The following is a 17,455-nucleotide window of genomic DNA, read 5'->3' as shown; positions in this document are numbered from 1 at the left end:
CTGTGCCAGAGTCAAGGTATTAAGCTGTGCTGTTCCTAAGGCTAGGCCACAGGCTACCTTTGCAATGCAGACATTGTGCAAGGCCTGGGTAATTGCCATTTCACTGCAGGGAGGAGTCTCATCAGAAATAGAAGAGGGTGTATTTACATTATTTTTACATGGAGGATGTAAGGGAACCGGCAAAAGGAGCAGAACCAGCTTGCAAGACACCCAGGAAGAGCTACCATCTCAAAGAAAACATGAAGAAAGGTTTGGTTTGGGTTTTTTCCCCTAGTTTGAGAGTCAATCTACTCAGTTGGGGTTTTTTCCCCCCAGAGTGGAAGATTGAACAGCCTGGCAGGTTGGCTTCAGTCCCACCTTCCAGACACACACACAAAAAAGGGAGGGGGTCAGATGAATCTGCACTGCAAAGTAGAATCAATGATGGTCCATGAAATGATCATAAAGTTTCCCAAAATAAATGTACAACTGGAACGCTTAGAAGGCAGCAGATAAATGAAAGGTGAAGAAAATGAAATAACACATAAGCTCTGACTTGTTAACCTGAATTTTATGTTGTTGTAAATGAAAACAGTTGTGGCAACACTGCAGAAGATGGCACATTGATTACTGTTTTCTTAACAGTAAGTGGGCAGTAACTTGTGAAACACTGTAAAGGACAATGGTGACAGGATTTGAATGTTTATGATGCCTGTGAGCATATCTGGCTATACAATAGTAGTGCCACTCCTTAGAAAACTTAAGGGAAGGCAACAAGGGAAAGAGTGGTAGCATAACATATAAATCAATGCTAAAATTTCATTTAATGCATTTAACACAGAGACCATAATTTACAAACTACGTCACCAGATGGGAAAGCTGTAGGTCCCTCAGCTGTTTGGAAAATTAAACTGTTTCTTTACATGTCCAACAGTGAATTCAGAGGCCCAACTGTTTAACTGAATCTTCCTATGTATGGGTAAAATCTTGTCTTTTAACTTACCTGGTATTCCAAGCTATCACCTCTTTGGTTCACTGGTGATACTGAAGAGGGAACTGATGTGGGTAATGTAGCAGTGGAATATCAATAGAAATTAAAAGGGCCATTGGAAAATCCTGTAGTCTGGTAGCACAGAACCCATGATTTTATCTTGAACCCAGAGCTCTGTTGGGAACAACTTGCCATTTTCCTGGCTTTTCTGTTTAGTTAGTGGAGCTCACTAGTAATACAGAATTTGATCAACCAGAGTGCAGAGTTTGTAATGATCTTTCCAGTCAGAGTTTTCTGAATTATATCCATTGTGGGACTTAGGTTTGGGAGCGGTCCCGAAAGATCGCCTAGTCCAGCCTGCACTGCATCAAGACTAAACATATCAAGGCTAGCACCTGCATGCTTATCGAACTTTGTTCTAAACGATGCCAGTGGAAGAGATTCCACAGTCCCCCTAGACAGTCTGCTCCAGTGTTGAAAAATCCTTAGTTGGAATGCTGATCAGCAAAATCTTTTAAGCATTTCTTGTCACAAATCAAGTTGACTCTTTCATGTATTTCTACTGTAGCCGTAGAGGATAGCTGATCAACATCTCTCTAATACGCTTGTATGTATTGGAAAGCTGCATCTCACTTGAAGCTTTTATTTTCTTGACTAGGCAAATCTAATTCCTTCAGGTTTTTCTCAAAGGGTGTGTTTTCTAAACTTCTTGTTCTTGTTGTTATTTTCTTGTTTCTCTTCAGCTGTGTTTATATTTCTAAGGTGTTCAGCCAGGACCAGACACAGTATGCCACTTGGGGCTTCAGTACCATGTGAAGTTAAGAAATCAAATAAATTGTCTTGTATATGACACACCTGTTAAGGCATTCCAGAATTAAATGCATTTTTTGGCAGTGGTGCTGCACTGTTGATTTATATTGCTCATTATCCATACAACCCTAAGATCTGTTTTTGCTGTATTTCTGTCTACTCAGGAATTCACATCGTTTATTGATGTCTGTTTCCTAAGGATAATATTTTATATTTCTCATTACTGTTCTTTTCTGTGTTGGTTTTTGGACAGCCTGTCCAATTTGTCAATAGCACTTGAGGTGTCTGATCTCATCCTTCCTAGTGTTTGCATCCCCTGCCATTGTTTTGAGGTTATCAGATTTTTTAGCACAGATTATACAAGCATAAATATTCCAGCATCTAAGTTGTCAGTGAACATACTAAACAAAACAGAGCTTTGGACAGACCCTGAAACGTATCTTTCTGAGGTGCCTTTGCATTTTGATGAATAACCACTAATGACTATTATGGTTTCCTTCTGTCAGATGCCTGTACACCTTCCACTAGTTGTATTTAAAATGTCATTCTATGAAAGTGTCTTGTGAGACAGTGCCAAAAGCCGTACAAGATGTAGCATGTCCATTGCCTTCCCAGTGAGCTCAACATTACTTTAAAAAAGGGAACCTGATTTAGCACAAATGCATTTTGCCCATTTTCCTTGTGCTTTTTTCATTCTATAAAATTAATTCATTCTATCTCAAATATTTAAAACATGATTGCTCCAGACCTCTGAACATAGCAATTAAGCTATCTGATCTGTCTTTCTCTTCTAGGAAACTTGAGGTGCAGAGAAACATCTTCCCAAGGAAGGGCCCATTTGAATGCTTTAAAAATACTCTGACAGGTAAGACCAAAACTGTCCATCCCATTTTTTTCTTTTTTTTTCCTTTTTTTTTTTTTACCCTCTTCTTAAGGTCTTTGCAGTTTTAAGATAGTTAAAGTGTATTTTTCCTAGTAATCCTACTTGGTTCTGGTTCCTTTCTTTCTTCTTTTTCCAATGACACCATGTCCTTGGTTCTCTTTTTCCTAACACAGGGTTGCTATTTAAAATCACTCTGAAGATTATGTGAACTTTTAGTATTATTTCAGAGTAGTTATTTTCTGTCATTGGACTAGTTTATTTCTCTAATGTCTCTATTTGGAGGGGGGGAGAATTATGTCCTGAAATGGTTATTAGAATAATAATCTTCTTCCTGTTCCCTTTATAATGACTGGTGGGTTTTTTTTGATTAAGCATGTTGTCATATAAATTAATTGTTAGTTATATTTTAATTACTTCTTTCTCATCTGTCTTACAATACTTACATTATACATCACTTATCAGTGATCTATAAATTATTACGAGTTACTTAATAATGTTCCACCCTCGTAGCTGTGGGTAAAAGCAAGTACCTACCTTGTGCATGGGTTGAAGTGCACTCTGAAATTTATATAGTCTTTCTTAAAGTTATTTGGTCTGAAAGAGGCAAGTCCTAAGCATAATGGCTAAATTTTACCAGCATTACTTAGCAACCCTTCTACTTTTCTTTCACCAAAAATACCCATTTGACACTGCATAAATCTACTTTACAATTATTCCTCAAAGATCCCACACGGAACCAGGGCTATATTCAATCATGGTATTGTATCAACAGGTAGGTAATTGAGAGTTTTATAATATAAATTTCCATCTGCTCAAGTGCAACCTATTTAGGAGATTGTTGTGAAAGACAATACTACGTGCTTCTCTAACATTTCACCAGGGGATTTCAAAATGATTTATAAGACAGAGATGTAATTTAGGGAAGTTGAGCTTGGAGAGGAAAGTGATTTCCCAGAATACAACACAAGATGCAGAAGACTGGTAAACACACTTCAACCAACACAAGCGGGTAAAAATATTTGTTCCCTGGGGAGAGGACTGAAGAGCTAATGCGTGAATTTATTTGTGTTTAGGACAATATTTTTCAAGAGGCCTTTGTTTCAAACACAGGAAAATACTCATCTCAACTGCTGGAAGACTGTTTCATGACCTAAGTATATAATTATCAGGAAGTTCTGGGCCCTGTGTCTGTGCTTTATCACGTTCAGTACTTAGGCGTTTAAACTTCTTACAAGCTTCTATGAGCCTGAAGTCAGCAGGGCTGCTCTGATTTATGCTACCTGGGGATCTAGCCTCAGCAGAGAATATAAACTTAAATGAATTTTGGTTATGTTTCCCTGTATTTCAGGGGGATGCAGTAAGAGTTTTGCATGCTAGCCAATCAGCCAACCGCCAGACAGAGTGATGTTAACGTTTTCTCTCCCTTAGCTTCAAACCAGTGTTCCCAACTCTTCCACTTAAATTATCTTAAACTCTGGTATCTTGGAGTTTATTTCTTTACAGTAATTGCATATTCTTTCCATGCCTCATTCTGTCACTGCTTCTGGGTCAATGTTAGCATAGAGAGGTTTTTTAATCTCTCCACCTCTTGGCTACCTGGATTTGTTGTTACTCTTCTGCAACTTTGGATGCTTTGCCTATCAAATACATAGAATTCAATGCCATAGCCTATGTGCTATTACACTTAGGCTATGTAAAGTGGATCTATTCCTATCTTGAAGCAGTGATTCTGCATATAAAGCAAAAAGTCTGCATTTTTTAAATTTTGGGGGCCAGATATTGTAAATTTATGCATGGTTTGCTACCTACTGTTTCTTATGGTGTTCCTGCTCTTGGGAGTTCTCCTCCTCAGTGAAGCTCTGTGTTGGATTATTTTTGTCTTTACATTGAGCTCAATTTGTCAAGACTCAGTCCCTGTTTTAATTTTATGTTGACGTTTTTAATAACATCCCTTGTCTTCACTGTTTTACACTTAATTAATAGGAGAATTCTCAGTCACATGCTGTGCTGTTTACTTGCTCTTGTGATTCTTTAAAGGAGGGTATTAATTGCAGCTTCCCCTGGATTCATCTGTGTGAAGGCTTTAAGTAAGACCATTCCTATCACTGGCCCTTTGGTGTCAATTTGACAAAATTCCCATCTTCCCCTGTGGTCTAGAGTTTGGACTATCTGAATCAGCTTTCCACTCAAGTTAATACTTTGAAATCAACTGAGATTAATTATTTAACAACAGTTTCTTGCATTGCCAACCCTATGTATTAAAATGCCAAATCATGCCACAGAGGACCACTGGCTTTAACGATGATGTCCACTGAAAGCCTGTTTTCTTTTAAATGCAGCACAGAGACCAGAAGGCACACAAGACAGTTGTTCAGGCGTTAATTTCCACTCCTACAGGCAACGACCCTAGCTCTGTTTTTAGAGTATCCGAGACTCACACACAATCAGCTGTCTCCGGACACCGCGGCTGTAAGGAAAACACCAAACAGCCGAACACTTGTCACGAACGGAGGGAAAAAATGAAACGTTTCTCTTCGATAGCAACATGTATGCTGGGCAAAGGGCTCGTGAGAGAGGTGCTTAGAGGCTTTCCGTTTCTGAAGGGTCTTTGGCAAACGGGGGTGGGACAGGGAGAAGGGCTCTGTCGCTTTTCTTGGGTACAGACAGCTGGCACAAGCCGGGAAGCGGTGGCAGCGCACGGGGGGACCGCTCAGCCACCGGAGGATACCGGGCACCGCTGCGGCGGGCAGCCGAGAGCCCGGAGCGATGCTCCTTGGAGGCGCTGCGGGAGTTGGGACAGCGAGAGCCCCGAAGACCGGGGCCGCTTTAGGAAGGGCTTCCCCGCCCGCGGTGAGGGAGCCGCAACCGCGGCAAGGGCGGAGAGGGGCTGGGGGGGTTCGTGGCGAGCCCGGGGGTCTCGCCGCGGTGCCGGGCGGTAGCCCCAAGGGGTGGTGACGGGGTGCGTGTGTATGTGTGTGTGTGGGGGGGGTGTCTCACTGCAGAGCCGCGGCCCCGGGGACCGCCTCTGCCGCGCCGAAAGTTTGCGAACTGCCTCGGCGCTGGGGGGGAGCGGGGCGGGGGCTGCCCCGGCGGGGCTCCTCCTCCGGGGCCGGGCCTGGGCCGGGCGGAGCGGGGAGCGAGCCCCCAGCCCCGGGAGCTGCCGCGGCTGCGGAGGGAGCGAGAGGCGGCCGGGCCGGGCCGGGCCGGGCCGGGGTGCTGCGCGCAGGAGGAGCCCGGGACGTCGCTGCGGGCGGCCCGGGCGCGGGGCCGGGGGGCTGCCACCATGAGGCGGCGCGGCGAGGGCTGCCTCTTGCCCGCGCCCCCGCAGCTCCTGCTGCTGCTGCTGGGAGCGCTGCTCCGCGCCAGAGGTAAGCGGCTGCCGCGGCGTCCTCTGCCCCGCGGCGGCGCGGGGGGGAGCCCGGCCGCCGTCCCGGGCTCGGCGGCGGGGAGCCTTGCCCGGGCGGAGAACCCTGCCCCGCCGCGCCGCTCACCTGCCCGCGCTCGCCGGGCGGGGAGCCCTGCCCTGCCGTGCCCCGCCGCCGCGCTTTTGTCCGTGCCCCGTCCCGCGGCCGGACGCGGGGCTCTCGCCTTCCCCGTGTCCTGGTGAGGCGGGCCGGAGCCGGCGGGGTCCCCCGGCAGGCCGGGGCGCGGGGTCCCGGGGCGGCGCGGCGTTGCCCTGGCCCGGCCCGGCGGCAGCCGGAGGGTCGCCGCCGCCCACGCGGCCGCTGCCCCCCGCGGAAGTTTGGCGGCGGCGGCGGGCGCGGGCTTTGTTCCCGCGGTGCGAGCGGCGGGCCGGGCCGGGGCGGGCGCGCAGGTTGCCTCGGAGGCTGCCGTGCCCGGCGTGTCGGGACAGCCGCCGCTCCGGAGCAGGAATGCAGCCGCGCACCCGCCGCGACGGGCCCCTTAAAGGTACAGCCCGGCTCCGCGGCGGCGCCCCGGGCTACCTGCCTCCCCTCTCCTCGGCGGGGACTGGAAGTCCTCCCGCAGCGCCCTGGCAGAGTGGGGCCGGGGCAGGAGCGGTACCAAAAATAGTGGCGAGGGGAGGGGTTCGCTGCGGTCTTAGCGAGCAGGGAAGCGGTTCCATGAAGTCTCGGCGGTGAAAACTTATCTTTGTGGTTGCTTTATCAACTGAAAAGCAATTGCTGTTTCTTCGTCTTGTGCGGTATTTTACAAGGGCGCCCGGTGGAGGAGGACACATCTAAACGCCTCGCGGAATTGTTTATGAGGAGTTGGAAGGCTTTTGGGGGAGGGGTGTGGAGAGGAGATACCTACCTCGTTTCTCTCCCTTCACTCCTTGGGCAGCTGCTGTATAATTTCACCCATCCGTTTTCTCCTATGCTACTCTGAAATTACGGGAAGCATTTGCAGTAGTGCTGCTGACCTCCATCATTCTGCAAGTATTGCCTCTGGGGCACAATCACGTGGAGTTTGGGTTTCACATAATATTATTTCTCTTCTAACAAGAAACATAATTGCAGGTAGTCTTTGAAGAAGGTGCTAAACCAGCTTGGAAAGGCTGCAGTTCTGTGTATCAGAAAATCTGCTTTTTAGAAACCAGAAGTACTCTTAAGTTCTCAAGTGCCACACAGATACTTAGCTGCAGTCTAGGACTGAGAAGGATCTAAAGCATAGATCTTAGTGTAGGTGCAGATCTGGATGTGTTTTATTTTGGCTGTTACCCAGGTGCTCCTAGTTAATGTGTCTGGGCTGTTAACAGCCATGTGGGGGATGTCTGATTGTAAAGTGCAGGTTTACTCGTAGGTGGTTGTGCCTTGATGTCTCCGGGACACTTTTTATGGCAGTTTGTCTCTCTTTCAAGTAGTTCTCCCATCAGTGCACTTTCCTGTACTCTCTTATCAAATGAACGTGAGTTTGTGATTGGATGTGCCAACTGCTTCCAGAAGTGAGTATCCTCTTTCCTTCAGGGGAAGATAAGCTTTGCAATAAGAACACAATTACTGAGCAATTTTTTTCCTATTTGAAGCAAGGAAAAACATGAGGAGGTGTCAGGAAGGAGGTGGCAGAGAAGATGCCAAAGTTTGTGATAGTTAGTGTTCCTCCCCTTAGCTAGAAATTTTTCATCATTGTCCCTTAGAAGTACCTGCGGGGATGGTGTACAGCTTAACTGTCACAAAGCATGCACAGCCATGGAACTCACGATGCCAAACAGGTAAATTGTTAGAAGAGCTTGGTCGTTTACCACTGTGCCTCAGTAGAGGAGCAGGTAAAGCAAACAAGTCTGCAAGATTGACCTTTGACCCTCTTTTGGTGGATAGTGGCAGATAAAACTGGAGAAGTCTGCCAAAAAAAAAAAAGTCTGCAAGTATCTTGAGCTCTTGGAAGAATGCATTGCAGGTAAAAACAGGTATATATAGAGAATTTAAAGCTAATGGCATGCGCTGCTGGTGTGTGGTGATGAAGAAGGGCCTGATGTTATGATGGTCTGTGTTAATATAAAAACAGAATGTCACAGAACCTGTCTGGGTGATGTGCTTGCAGTTCCGGCTCCTGGAGCTCTGCCAGAAAAACACATGGCTAATATCAGCTTTACTCCCCAAGCATCTTGACTACATTTTAGAGTCACAAACTTGAATGTGATACCTCTATAGAAATAGAGTTTGCAGTGGGAATCATGATCTCCACTACGTGTGCTTGGCTTTGCTATTGGTTCTGCAGCTCTCAGCCAAGTGCAAAACGGCTGTTTCCCTGTTGTCAACTTGGAGCTGATAATGTTCTACTTCCTAGGCGTGCTAAGAGTGCCTGGGTTTACTGTTGATCAGGTTGGATGATATTCATAGATCTCATGATCACCCTGAATTTTCTTGACTGTTTCTTTTTGTCAAAGTGGTGGCAGCACTAAGTAACATACCCACTCTTCTAAAATGAAAACTAAGGTGCTGCAGGAGGCTGATAAGTGGTGGTGGTTGTTTTTTTGTTTTGTTTTTGTTGTTTTGGTTTTTTTTTAAACAATTCTGTGTCTACTAAAACATGGTAGCATTAGTGGAAAAGCATAAAAGCATCAATCTTCCAGTATGAAGTTAATGTTATTGTTTCATTTATTTAGTGTAGATAAGCAATTTCCTTTTATATTGTCTTTCCAAAAGCATTCAGTTGTGAGCTTTAGCACTGTCTTCTGCCATAGAGAATCCCTTCTTGCATCCTGGGAGTGTGGGTGTATGCAGCAACCAAATTAATAGGTGCTTAGTTACGTAAAGTGCTTGATATTTCCAGAGTGTTTTGTGAACCCTGAAGAGGGATATTCTCTTCATGTGGGTCACAAAATGGGATTTCAGAAAACTTGGAGCTATTTCTCTACACTGTGTTCATTGAAGTTACAGAAGAAAAAGTGGTTGGCTATAAACATTATCCAGTTTTTTGTAGTTCAAACCAGAAGGCAGTACTTGCTGTATGTTAAGTAGAAGAAGAAATTGAAGTGATTTGTATTTCATTTTTACTCCTAAAAACCTGTACTTCTCCAGACTGGTGAAATTAACATTAAAAAACAATTAAAACATTCATTCTGTGAGAATGATCTGTAGTCTGATAGTCTTCTTGAATCTTCCTGCGCTCTTGTGAAATAGGCAAATATTATCCTTGTTTTGTAAATGTGGGAAGTGAAGTAGAAATTGTCTTGCCCAAGGCCAACCCCGTTTGCCCTAGAATGCAACTTACCATTGAGCACAATAGAATATATGCTTCATAACACTTACAAAAGCTGATAAAGAGATGTTATCTTAAAAACCAGTCAAGGTTTTAAAAATAGGTTTAAAAAGTAAGTGCACGTCCTACACCTTCGTTGAATTCTTCTGCTGCTTGTGACTTGTAGCTATTTCTGTTTTTACTAATATTTCTATTTCTCTTGCTGATGATCAAAAGATTCATAAAACCACAGAAATTTTACTGACTCTCTGTTGGAAAGGGTGAATTGGTAAGTAAAGTGTTGTTAAAAGAAACATGTAAGAAAAGTGGACACTTTATTTCTCTAGTCCTCTGTTGTTTCCACCTTAACTATTTGTGATCTTATCTCAAAGAGCTTTACATAATAAAGTGATATATACGCACATGCATGCACATTTAAACTGACCGTCTTTTAAGGTGTCTGGCTTTACCTGATACAACATCCAGAGCTGGAGCTCTGGCATACAGCAAACCCATTCCATTAATTGGCATACTGTATTTAGTGGCTGTCTGTGTTTCACACAAATCATGGCAGAGAACTCTAATTGTAATTGTTGTCCATGAATCTAATGTGCGTGATGGTTAGGCTCTTGCTTTTGTGTCTGTAGTGCCTGTGGTTATTTGCCATGGCTGTTATGTTAGGCGTTACTCTTTTACAGGATTTTGTTGTCTCTACTGCATGAAGACTGGGCAATGTAATGCTTCTTGAATCTCTTCTTTCTGTATCGTCTTCCCTGTAGATTTCCATTTCTTCGTACTAAAGACGGGAACTATATGGATCTAGGGGCTTGTGATTCTGTAGGCTTGTGGTTTAGTCATGCTGTATATCTGGTCGCTCTAGGACTGTTACCTTGGGTGTATTTGGCTGCCATCCTGTTGTGGGTGAGTTCATGTTCAGGTTTTTCAGCTTTCCAGGCATTTTTTTGCCTCTGTGATGCAGAACTGCCTGTTAAATGCTGAAGTATTCCAGCCTGTATATTTAGTCTGAGAGTCTCTTGAGCTGCAGTTGGTGCTTCTGTGAGGAGTAGAACTCCTTCTTGGCTGCTGTGAGCCTAGGTGAAAGGAAAATAAGTTTTCTTAAAGACTTTATTAACATCGAACAGAGCTGATGTTTGTGGACTTATGCCTTGCTAAATTGTGGATGACTGAAACTCCTCATATCAAGGAATTGTGTTTATTGCTTAAAATAGAAGAAAAAGAAAAAAGGGGATTGAACACTCGTGAGCCTGATTCCGATGGTATGAGATACATGCCTATAGGAGGATGCTTAATGTTAGCAGAACTTTGGGCTGTGAAAAGTAGTACTAGAAGCTTTTGTTTTTCATGAGCTTCTTAGGTCATTAGGTTTTTCTGTATTTAGCCACCAGTCAGCAAGTAACCATTAAGATCAACAGACAGTACTGTATATGCATATTCAATGTTTGTATTGCAAATTGCAGTTTTGTAAAAAAATGTATGACCGAAGACAGTGCAGGCTCTTGCTTATCAAGCTGTTACATGTTAATAGCAACTTTCCGATGTTGCAATACCCAGAACTAAGAAGCACCAGATTTTTCCCCTGAATGGTTTAGGATGAGAGTAAAATTTACCTCCCTGTATTATAGTGATGAAGTTATTTAAAGAAATGTTGTCCAGCAAAGCTTCCAGTAAAGAATGTGTTTGCCTGAAAACAGACCCCATATTCTGTAATGTCGAGGTGAAGTTTTACTCCTGGAGTTAAATTTACCAGCAGTGAGACTTTATCATGACTCCAGACAGAGGAGACCTCTCTCCTGGCTGCCAGCATGGTGACTTCCTTCATATGCCCTAGCAGGGCATAGTCTTCTGTATCTCTTTGTTACTGCCTGACAGCCCCTCCCAGCTGCTGGAGCTTTCTGTTTCTATTGCATAGCAGCAGTTCTTTAATCAGAAATCTTGTTAGTATTCAAGGATAATTGATCCGACTCTCTGGTAGGGGGTGGGGACCCAGCCTTGCATCCTTCTCCTACTTGCCACCCCCAGTTTGACCCCTGTTGTCTCTTTGTTTTCTCCTGTTAAGTTTGTGCCAGTGATGTGTGTGTGTGCTGTTTTTCCAAGCAGCCTGAAGTTGGCTGTAACCAAGAGCAGCAGTTAAATAGAGCCCGATTTCCCCGCTTCCTGGCGTTTAGTTGTTCGGCTCCATTTTCTGGTCTTCTGTGTTTTTGATTTGCAGAGAAGGAACTTACTTGGTGCCCCCGGGCATCTCTTAAACCCATTAGAACAAACTCCATTATTTCACTGTACTTAGAAATCCTCCTCCTTTAGTCCCAGCATCCATCAAAATAATGTATCCTCTGTAAGGCCCTCTGGAAAATGTTTAATAGGATCTTTTCAAACTCAAGGAGAGTTCCAGTTGGGAAGGGGGAGGGGAGAAGGCTAATGGAAGATCTGACTGTGACTTGCAGTAAGCCTGAACTTGGCCTGTGTCAGCTCTCCCTTCACCTCCATGTGGAGGGAGTGCTGAACAGAGCGGATCCAACACTGGGATCAAAGCTGGAAACAAAAGGCTTTGGGAGAAAAATTTCCCGTCTGGCCAAGAGGCAGCCACACAAAGGTGGTGCATAATTTATCATTCGAGGTTTATTTCTGCTGTGCTCCTTCTGGAGAGGGAAGGAAAAAAGAAGTGACTCTCCTGCTGTTTTGAAGGGGATAAGTGATGGCTTTGGAGACTTGAGGCAGGAAGGAGCTAGAGATACCATGGAAAAACTTTTTCAGTGCAGTCTGTACCCAGCTCCTCTCTTCTCAAACACAGTCAGACATTATTTCTGTTGGGAGGGAACCCTATTCTTGCCTTTTGAAGTTTCAAAGAGTGAGTACTTCTAACTTCTCTGGTCATTCTCAAGTCTCAGTGTATGGAGTGGTGCTGCTCTTGGCAAAATCAAGTTCTTTGAATTTCTGAGGTGTTTTTCTTACCTTAAGGATCGTTCTAAGTGCTGTGGCTCTGTGTAACATGGAGGAGGAGGCTACATTTGCCCCAAAGGGTTTATAGTCTAAATTGGACATCTGACATCTGATAAGGATCAGGGATATGATAATTCTAGAGGGATAGATAAGGTCCAATATTAAAATAGCATAGCTTTCTAATTAAATTTCCTTTAGCTTTGGTTTAATGGGAAAAGCTTCTGAAAGTTTTTCATTCCAATCACTTCTTAGAACAAGGATAGAGAGGGGTTTTTGGGTAGGAGTTGGCATCAAAGACTACTGAAAGCTGGTAACTGTAGAAATAAGGATGAGGAAGCAGATGCAAGAGTAGTGTAAACCATGAGAAGAAGGGAGGGGGATATAGGAGTACAGATATTAACAGAAGTAAAGATAGGCATTTTGAAAATGAGAGCCAAGGACTTGAGCTGGCAAAGGAACAGAAGAGCCGTGTAAGGAGATCCAAGTGGAGTAATTATATGGGATCTGATGGCAGAAAGGGTTGTTAATTAGGTAGTATAAAAGATGGAAATTTTGAAAGTGAAGATGAGCATTGAGCAGAATTTAACTGCTGAGGCAGGGAAAGACTTATTGTAGTAATGATTTAAAGGAGGATGTGACAACTTGTTAGGGACCCTCAACAGTACAGCCCCTGACCTAGTGGGGTGATTTTATGAAATATCAGAAGCTTAGCAATGGGGACAGTGGTAGAAAGGGAGACTGATATTGGTATAGTGCTGAGATGGTGAGCCCATGAGATAGAGGTGGTGATGGAGCTATCTGCAGCGGTAGAATGTGGGACCTGTCAGGCTTGGGAGCACATACAGCCAGAAGGAGTTTTGAGTGGGATGTCTGGGAAGGTATTTTGGAGGACAGTCCTGCCTGGAAAGTGTATGAAATGGGAGGGCAGAGTTGAAGAGAGAAGCTAGGAGGTTGGAGGTGATTGCTTGGAAAAAGGCGTAAAGTGAGAATAGGAGATTACTCTGGGTTTGGAAAGGAGTCTGGGTACAGAAGCAACAAGACTGGTGGCAGAAAATAACACCTTTCCTGGAAAAGGAGGCTACTTCTCTTCCTCTTCTCCATTAAGAATTGCTATGTGAAGGAGTGAGTCACTAGTGAGAACTGTTAAAACATAAACATGTGATGTTCTCGGCCTCCTTCTCTGAGAGGCTCATAAGAACCATCATGTGACTATGCAAGAAGGTTAGAGGGAAATACACACTCTGCTCCACTAGCCTGAATCTCCAGCTCTGTCAGTTCATTTGACTTGGTGACAGCTGGTAGTGTCTGGGAGAGGTTCTTGCCTAAGGTGCAGCCATTCACTGTAGCAGAACCGTGTCTCATGGAATCTAGGATTAGAATAAAATAAAGACACACCTTCATTTTTTAATTTGTGCTCCCACCCAGTTTTAGTTCTGAATTTCCATAACTGCTGAGTAGTCAAATCCTTTCTTTGCAGCTCTGAGGACAGGGAAAAAAATATGAAGTCTCAGGATTGTCATTTCCTGCTTCTGTTCCAAGCTCCTGAGGTTGAACCAGGAGGTGGCATAATTCTCTGAAGTAAAATGGCATTTGTTAAGAGGAAGCCAGCTTTACTGCTGTCCCTTCTTTGTAATTCAGAGTTTGCAACTTCTTCAGGCTTGACAAATTTAGGAAATGAGGTTTTTGAGGCCTCAGAGATTGTGTTCTTTTGACCGTGAGAAGCCTGTTACTCTTGAAAAGTTTTTTGAAGCCTGTTACTCTCGAAAAGCCTGAGTTGAGTTTCTTACGGCTGGAGGACATGCCCCTAATTTGTGCTGCCTTTTTAAAAGAGCCTTGATCAATTTAGTACCTATTAGCACGAGGAGACACATAATGGGTCTGGCTGTGAGAGAAAACTGAAGAGTTTGCAGCATGGGAAAGGGAGATAGATTGGAGGCTGCCATTCTGGAGGTTTTAATAGCCAAGAAGCAGGAGAGGATAGTCATTGGCAAATAGGGATGCTAGTGGACCATCTGCATTTTTGTCATGGATCTCAAATAGAAGTATTCAGTGTCTAAATCTTAGAAAGCATGATGTGGGAATAGGTGGAAGACTAGGTAAGGTCTCCTGACAAGGGCACTAATCATTGCCCTGCAAACAGACCTAAATTTAATACAAGGAAAGAGCAGGCTGATTTGAGCAGAGTCAAAGTGGTAAAGGGATTTTTCTTGGGCATTGACTTGGAAACGGGGAAGGACTGAATTGGGCTGGTTGGTGAGGTTACGGCCCTTTCCTATCTTTGCTAGGCCGTAGGAAAGGCTGCCCCTGGGTCTGAGTTCTTTCCTGTACCAGTGAACGCCTGTTGCAACAGGGTGTTGACTCATGAACAGCTGATTCCTGAGCTAAGATGTCTCCACCACAAGGGTGGTAACCTCATGCGTTGTTCCAGTTCGAGCTGTCACTGGTCATGAATCAACACTGTCTGTAGGCCTTTGTTCACTGCATTTTTGAGTGTAAGGAAGAATTCAGACCTGCAGTCAGCATTACCTTAAATAACAGAAGGCCTTTAGGGTGTTTGTTGTTTTGTGTTTTTTTTTTCTTTTTCCAGGCCCAGGGTTCTTTTATCTGTGGAGCAGGTGGATCCCCTGCCTGTGCCTCAACTCCTCAAGAAGGGCATATTTGTCATCTTTGCATCTTTGGCAGTTATGTTGAGTAATTTCTATGCTACCAGTACTCAAGCAGGGAAGAACAACCTTGTTGATCCCTGCCTTCTGCAACCTTCCACTACAAACTTCCTTGGCTTGAAGTGGCTCATCCACTCACAGGAGAAGCCTGTTGTTTCTCTTCTTTGTGACCTGCCTCCTGTGAACTGGAAGATGAGGAGCTGTAATCTTCTGTTGCTCTTAGTGCAAATTCCAGACTAGAACAAAATAAGCGAATTCCTTAGGTTAAGTTTTTTGGTCAATTGTCCCTAGAAAATGTTGGGGTTTTTTTCATACTTCCTTTCTTGCTTGCTATGGTTAGTTCTTCACCCACAAGTCTTCAGAATTGTGGGAGCAAACGTTTAAGCTGGAAAGGAATGTCTTTAAAAAAAAAAAAAAAAGGATAATTCCTCTTGATACTGTGTAGTAACTTTTTGTTAGTTGGTTGTGCTGGAGAAGCAAACTCTTGATGACAGTAATAAGTATGCTGGAGGAAGAAGAGAAACTCATATGATAACTTTCTGAGGAATGACCCATGAGCAATTTTTGTGCTGCAGATGCTTTAGAACAGACTGGCAGGGAAGAGGGGGTGGCAGGCACTTGCCTGCTTTAAACGCTTGGCAAAACCCCTTGTTTAGCTTAATCGGGTACCCAAGGCCAAATCTAACACAGTTACAGTATAGAACTAATGGGAGATACAGGGCAAGTTAAATCTATGTACAATCCATCAATTATAGGATAAAAATAAACAGTACTCAGAAGCCTTCGAGCAAGGAAGGGAGTGAGGCAGAGATGACATCTTTGGTATGTGCATCTTGACTTACCCGCTCAGGCGAAACAGCCTCTGAGCTCAGGCTTCCGATTAAGTGACTGGGACAGCTGCCAAAACACCTACGTTTGCTAGCTAATGTACTGCAGTGCATTGGTCCTGCAGGTTAATCTGGGAAAGGCATGGAGTGATATCTGGGTTTGTTTTGGGCTTTTTCTTGAACGATGTCATAACAACATGCTCTGCATCCTGTATATCAAGATCTTAAAATAAATGTGGTGGCAATGCTAAAACTGCCTATTAAAGTCTTGTGAGAAAAGAGGGCCATCACCATTATGCCACAGAAGACCAGATATGCCTAGGGAGCCAGCTTTTCTGACCTTGCGGGCTGCATACCAAAGCCTTTAAGGTATGTGCTATATGGCTCTATGACCTTTAGAGACAAGCAGAAGGGGAGTGGCTCACAGGAGGGAAATGACAGTAACTCCATAAGGGGAGAATTATTCTGTTGCAGGATGGGACTGGGCTGAGGTAGGTATGCAGCAAGGTCCCTCTACAGCCCCACACTAACCAGCCTCAGGAGCCCTTGCATGCCTAAGGCTCCCTGCCAATGTGGCTGTGCTGGCTACGTAGTGGCCCTAGCAAGTAAGACATGTTTCAACTACTCAAACCATGAGTACTGAATACAATGCTGAGATTTCCCTGCTATACTATTTGACGGCAAATTAAACATTTGACTGCCACAAGAATGAACTCCAGACCTCTGTATGTTCTTACATTGTAACCAAAGGGAAGTTAACTTTTTTATTTTCAGATGTGCAAACACATGATAGAACTAAATCTATGAAATCGGTGTAGTGATAGCTACAGAGTAGAACTGGAAGGATTTCTGTTGCTGAGCTTTGCATAAAAAGACTTGATTTCGGTGCTGTCTCAGCCAAAGCAGCAAAAGCTGTCTCCACCTAAAAGTACTAGAGAACCATAGACTGAAACCAAATGAAAACGCTGTCCATTCCTATGAAAACATTGTTTCTGGGATTTGGCACTCCTTTTGAGGCTAACGAAGCAAATAACTTAATCCAAAATCCATCTGTTTGAGAAACTAGTCTGAATCTAAACCAGAACACAAGTTTCTGTAACAGAAAAAAGTCCAAACCTACTAGCCAGCTAGACTGCCACAAGTTATTGCACAAAGTTATTGTGCTGGCAGATAGTATCAAATGAAATGTGCAAAATCAAGTCAGACTCTTACCATATACTGAACTGGCATGTGCAACTTTGAGTTGGATACGGGGAGAACACCATAAATCAAACAGTAAATGTCTGGGAAAGAGAAGTAAAAGGAGAGACTGACAAGGAAACCTTCTAATTCTGGGAGTAAAGTATAAAAGAAGATTAGAAAGAGCAAGAGAACACTTACCTCACTAGAAATAAACCATTATTCCTTGGAATATTTGCATTTCTATCATTGGACTCCATGCCATGTAGCCTTCTCTTTTGAAACCTCTGTGGAGGCAGGCATTTCATTTGTTGAATCCACTTCTGGGAGAAACTCAAGTGTGCTGTCTCTTACATGTGGGTAACACTTGCAGAGCTTGTTTTGCCAATAAAAGTGTCTTTGAATTGACTGTGGTGGGATGTGGTGCGAGTTCTGATGCAACATGAGGCTCTTTGTAAGTGCAGATTTTTATGAGAACCCGTCTCTAAAATCTCTAGTAATTTTGTTTTCTTATTGCTGTTGCGAA

The 17,455-nt window shown here is 44.0% G+C and overlaps 1 protein-coding gene across 3 annotated transcripts in view; it reads left to right on the top strand.

Annotated features, from left to right (window-relative positions):
- Positions 1-5,801: 5,801 nt before the first annotated feature.
- LRP4 (LDL receptor related protein 4) overlaps positions 5,802-17,455 on the top strand; it is an 84,383-nt gene continuing 72,729 nt past the window's right edge. For all 3 annotated transcript variants that reach the window (XM_069784543.1, XM_069784542.1, XM_069784544.1), the window contains exon 1: positions 5,802-6,031. In XM_069784543.1, the coding sequence (XP_069640644.1) occupies positions 5,947-6,031 (85 nt within the window). In that variant the 5' untranslated portion in view covers positions 5,802-5,946. The remainder of the gene's footprint in view (positions 6,032-17,455) is intronic.

The sequence above is a fragment of the Haliaeetus albicilla genome, chromosome 5, assembly GCF_947461875.1.
Source record: "Haliaeetus albicilla chromosome 5, bHalAlb1.1, whole genome shotgun sequence".
Lineage (NCBI taxonomy): Eukaryota > Metazoa > Chordata > Aves > Accipitriformes > Accipitridae > Haliaeetus > Haliaeetus albicilla.
The sequence above is the reverse complement of the archived record's forward strand: the minus strand, read 5'-3'. Positions and strand labels throughout refer to the sequence as shown.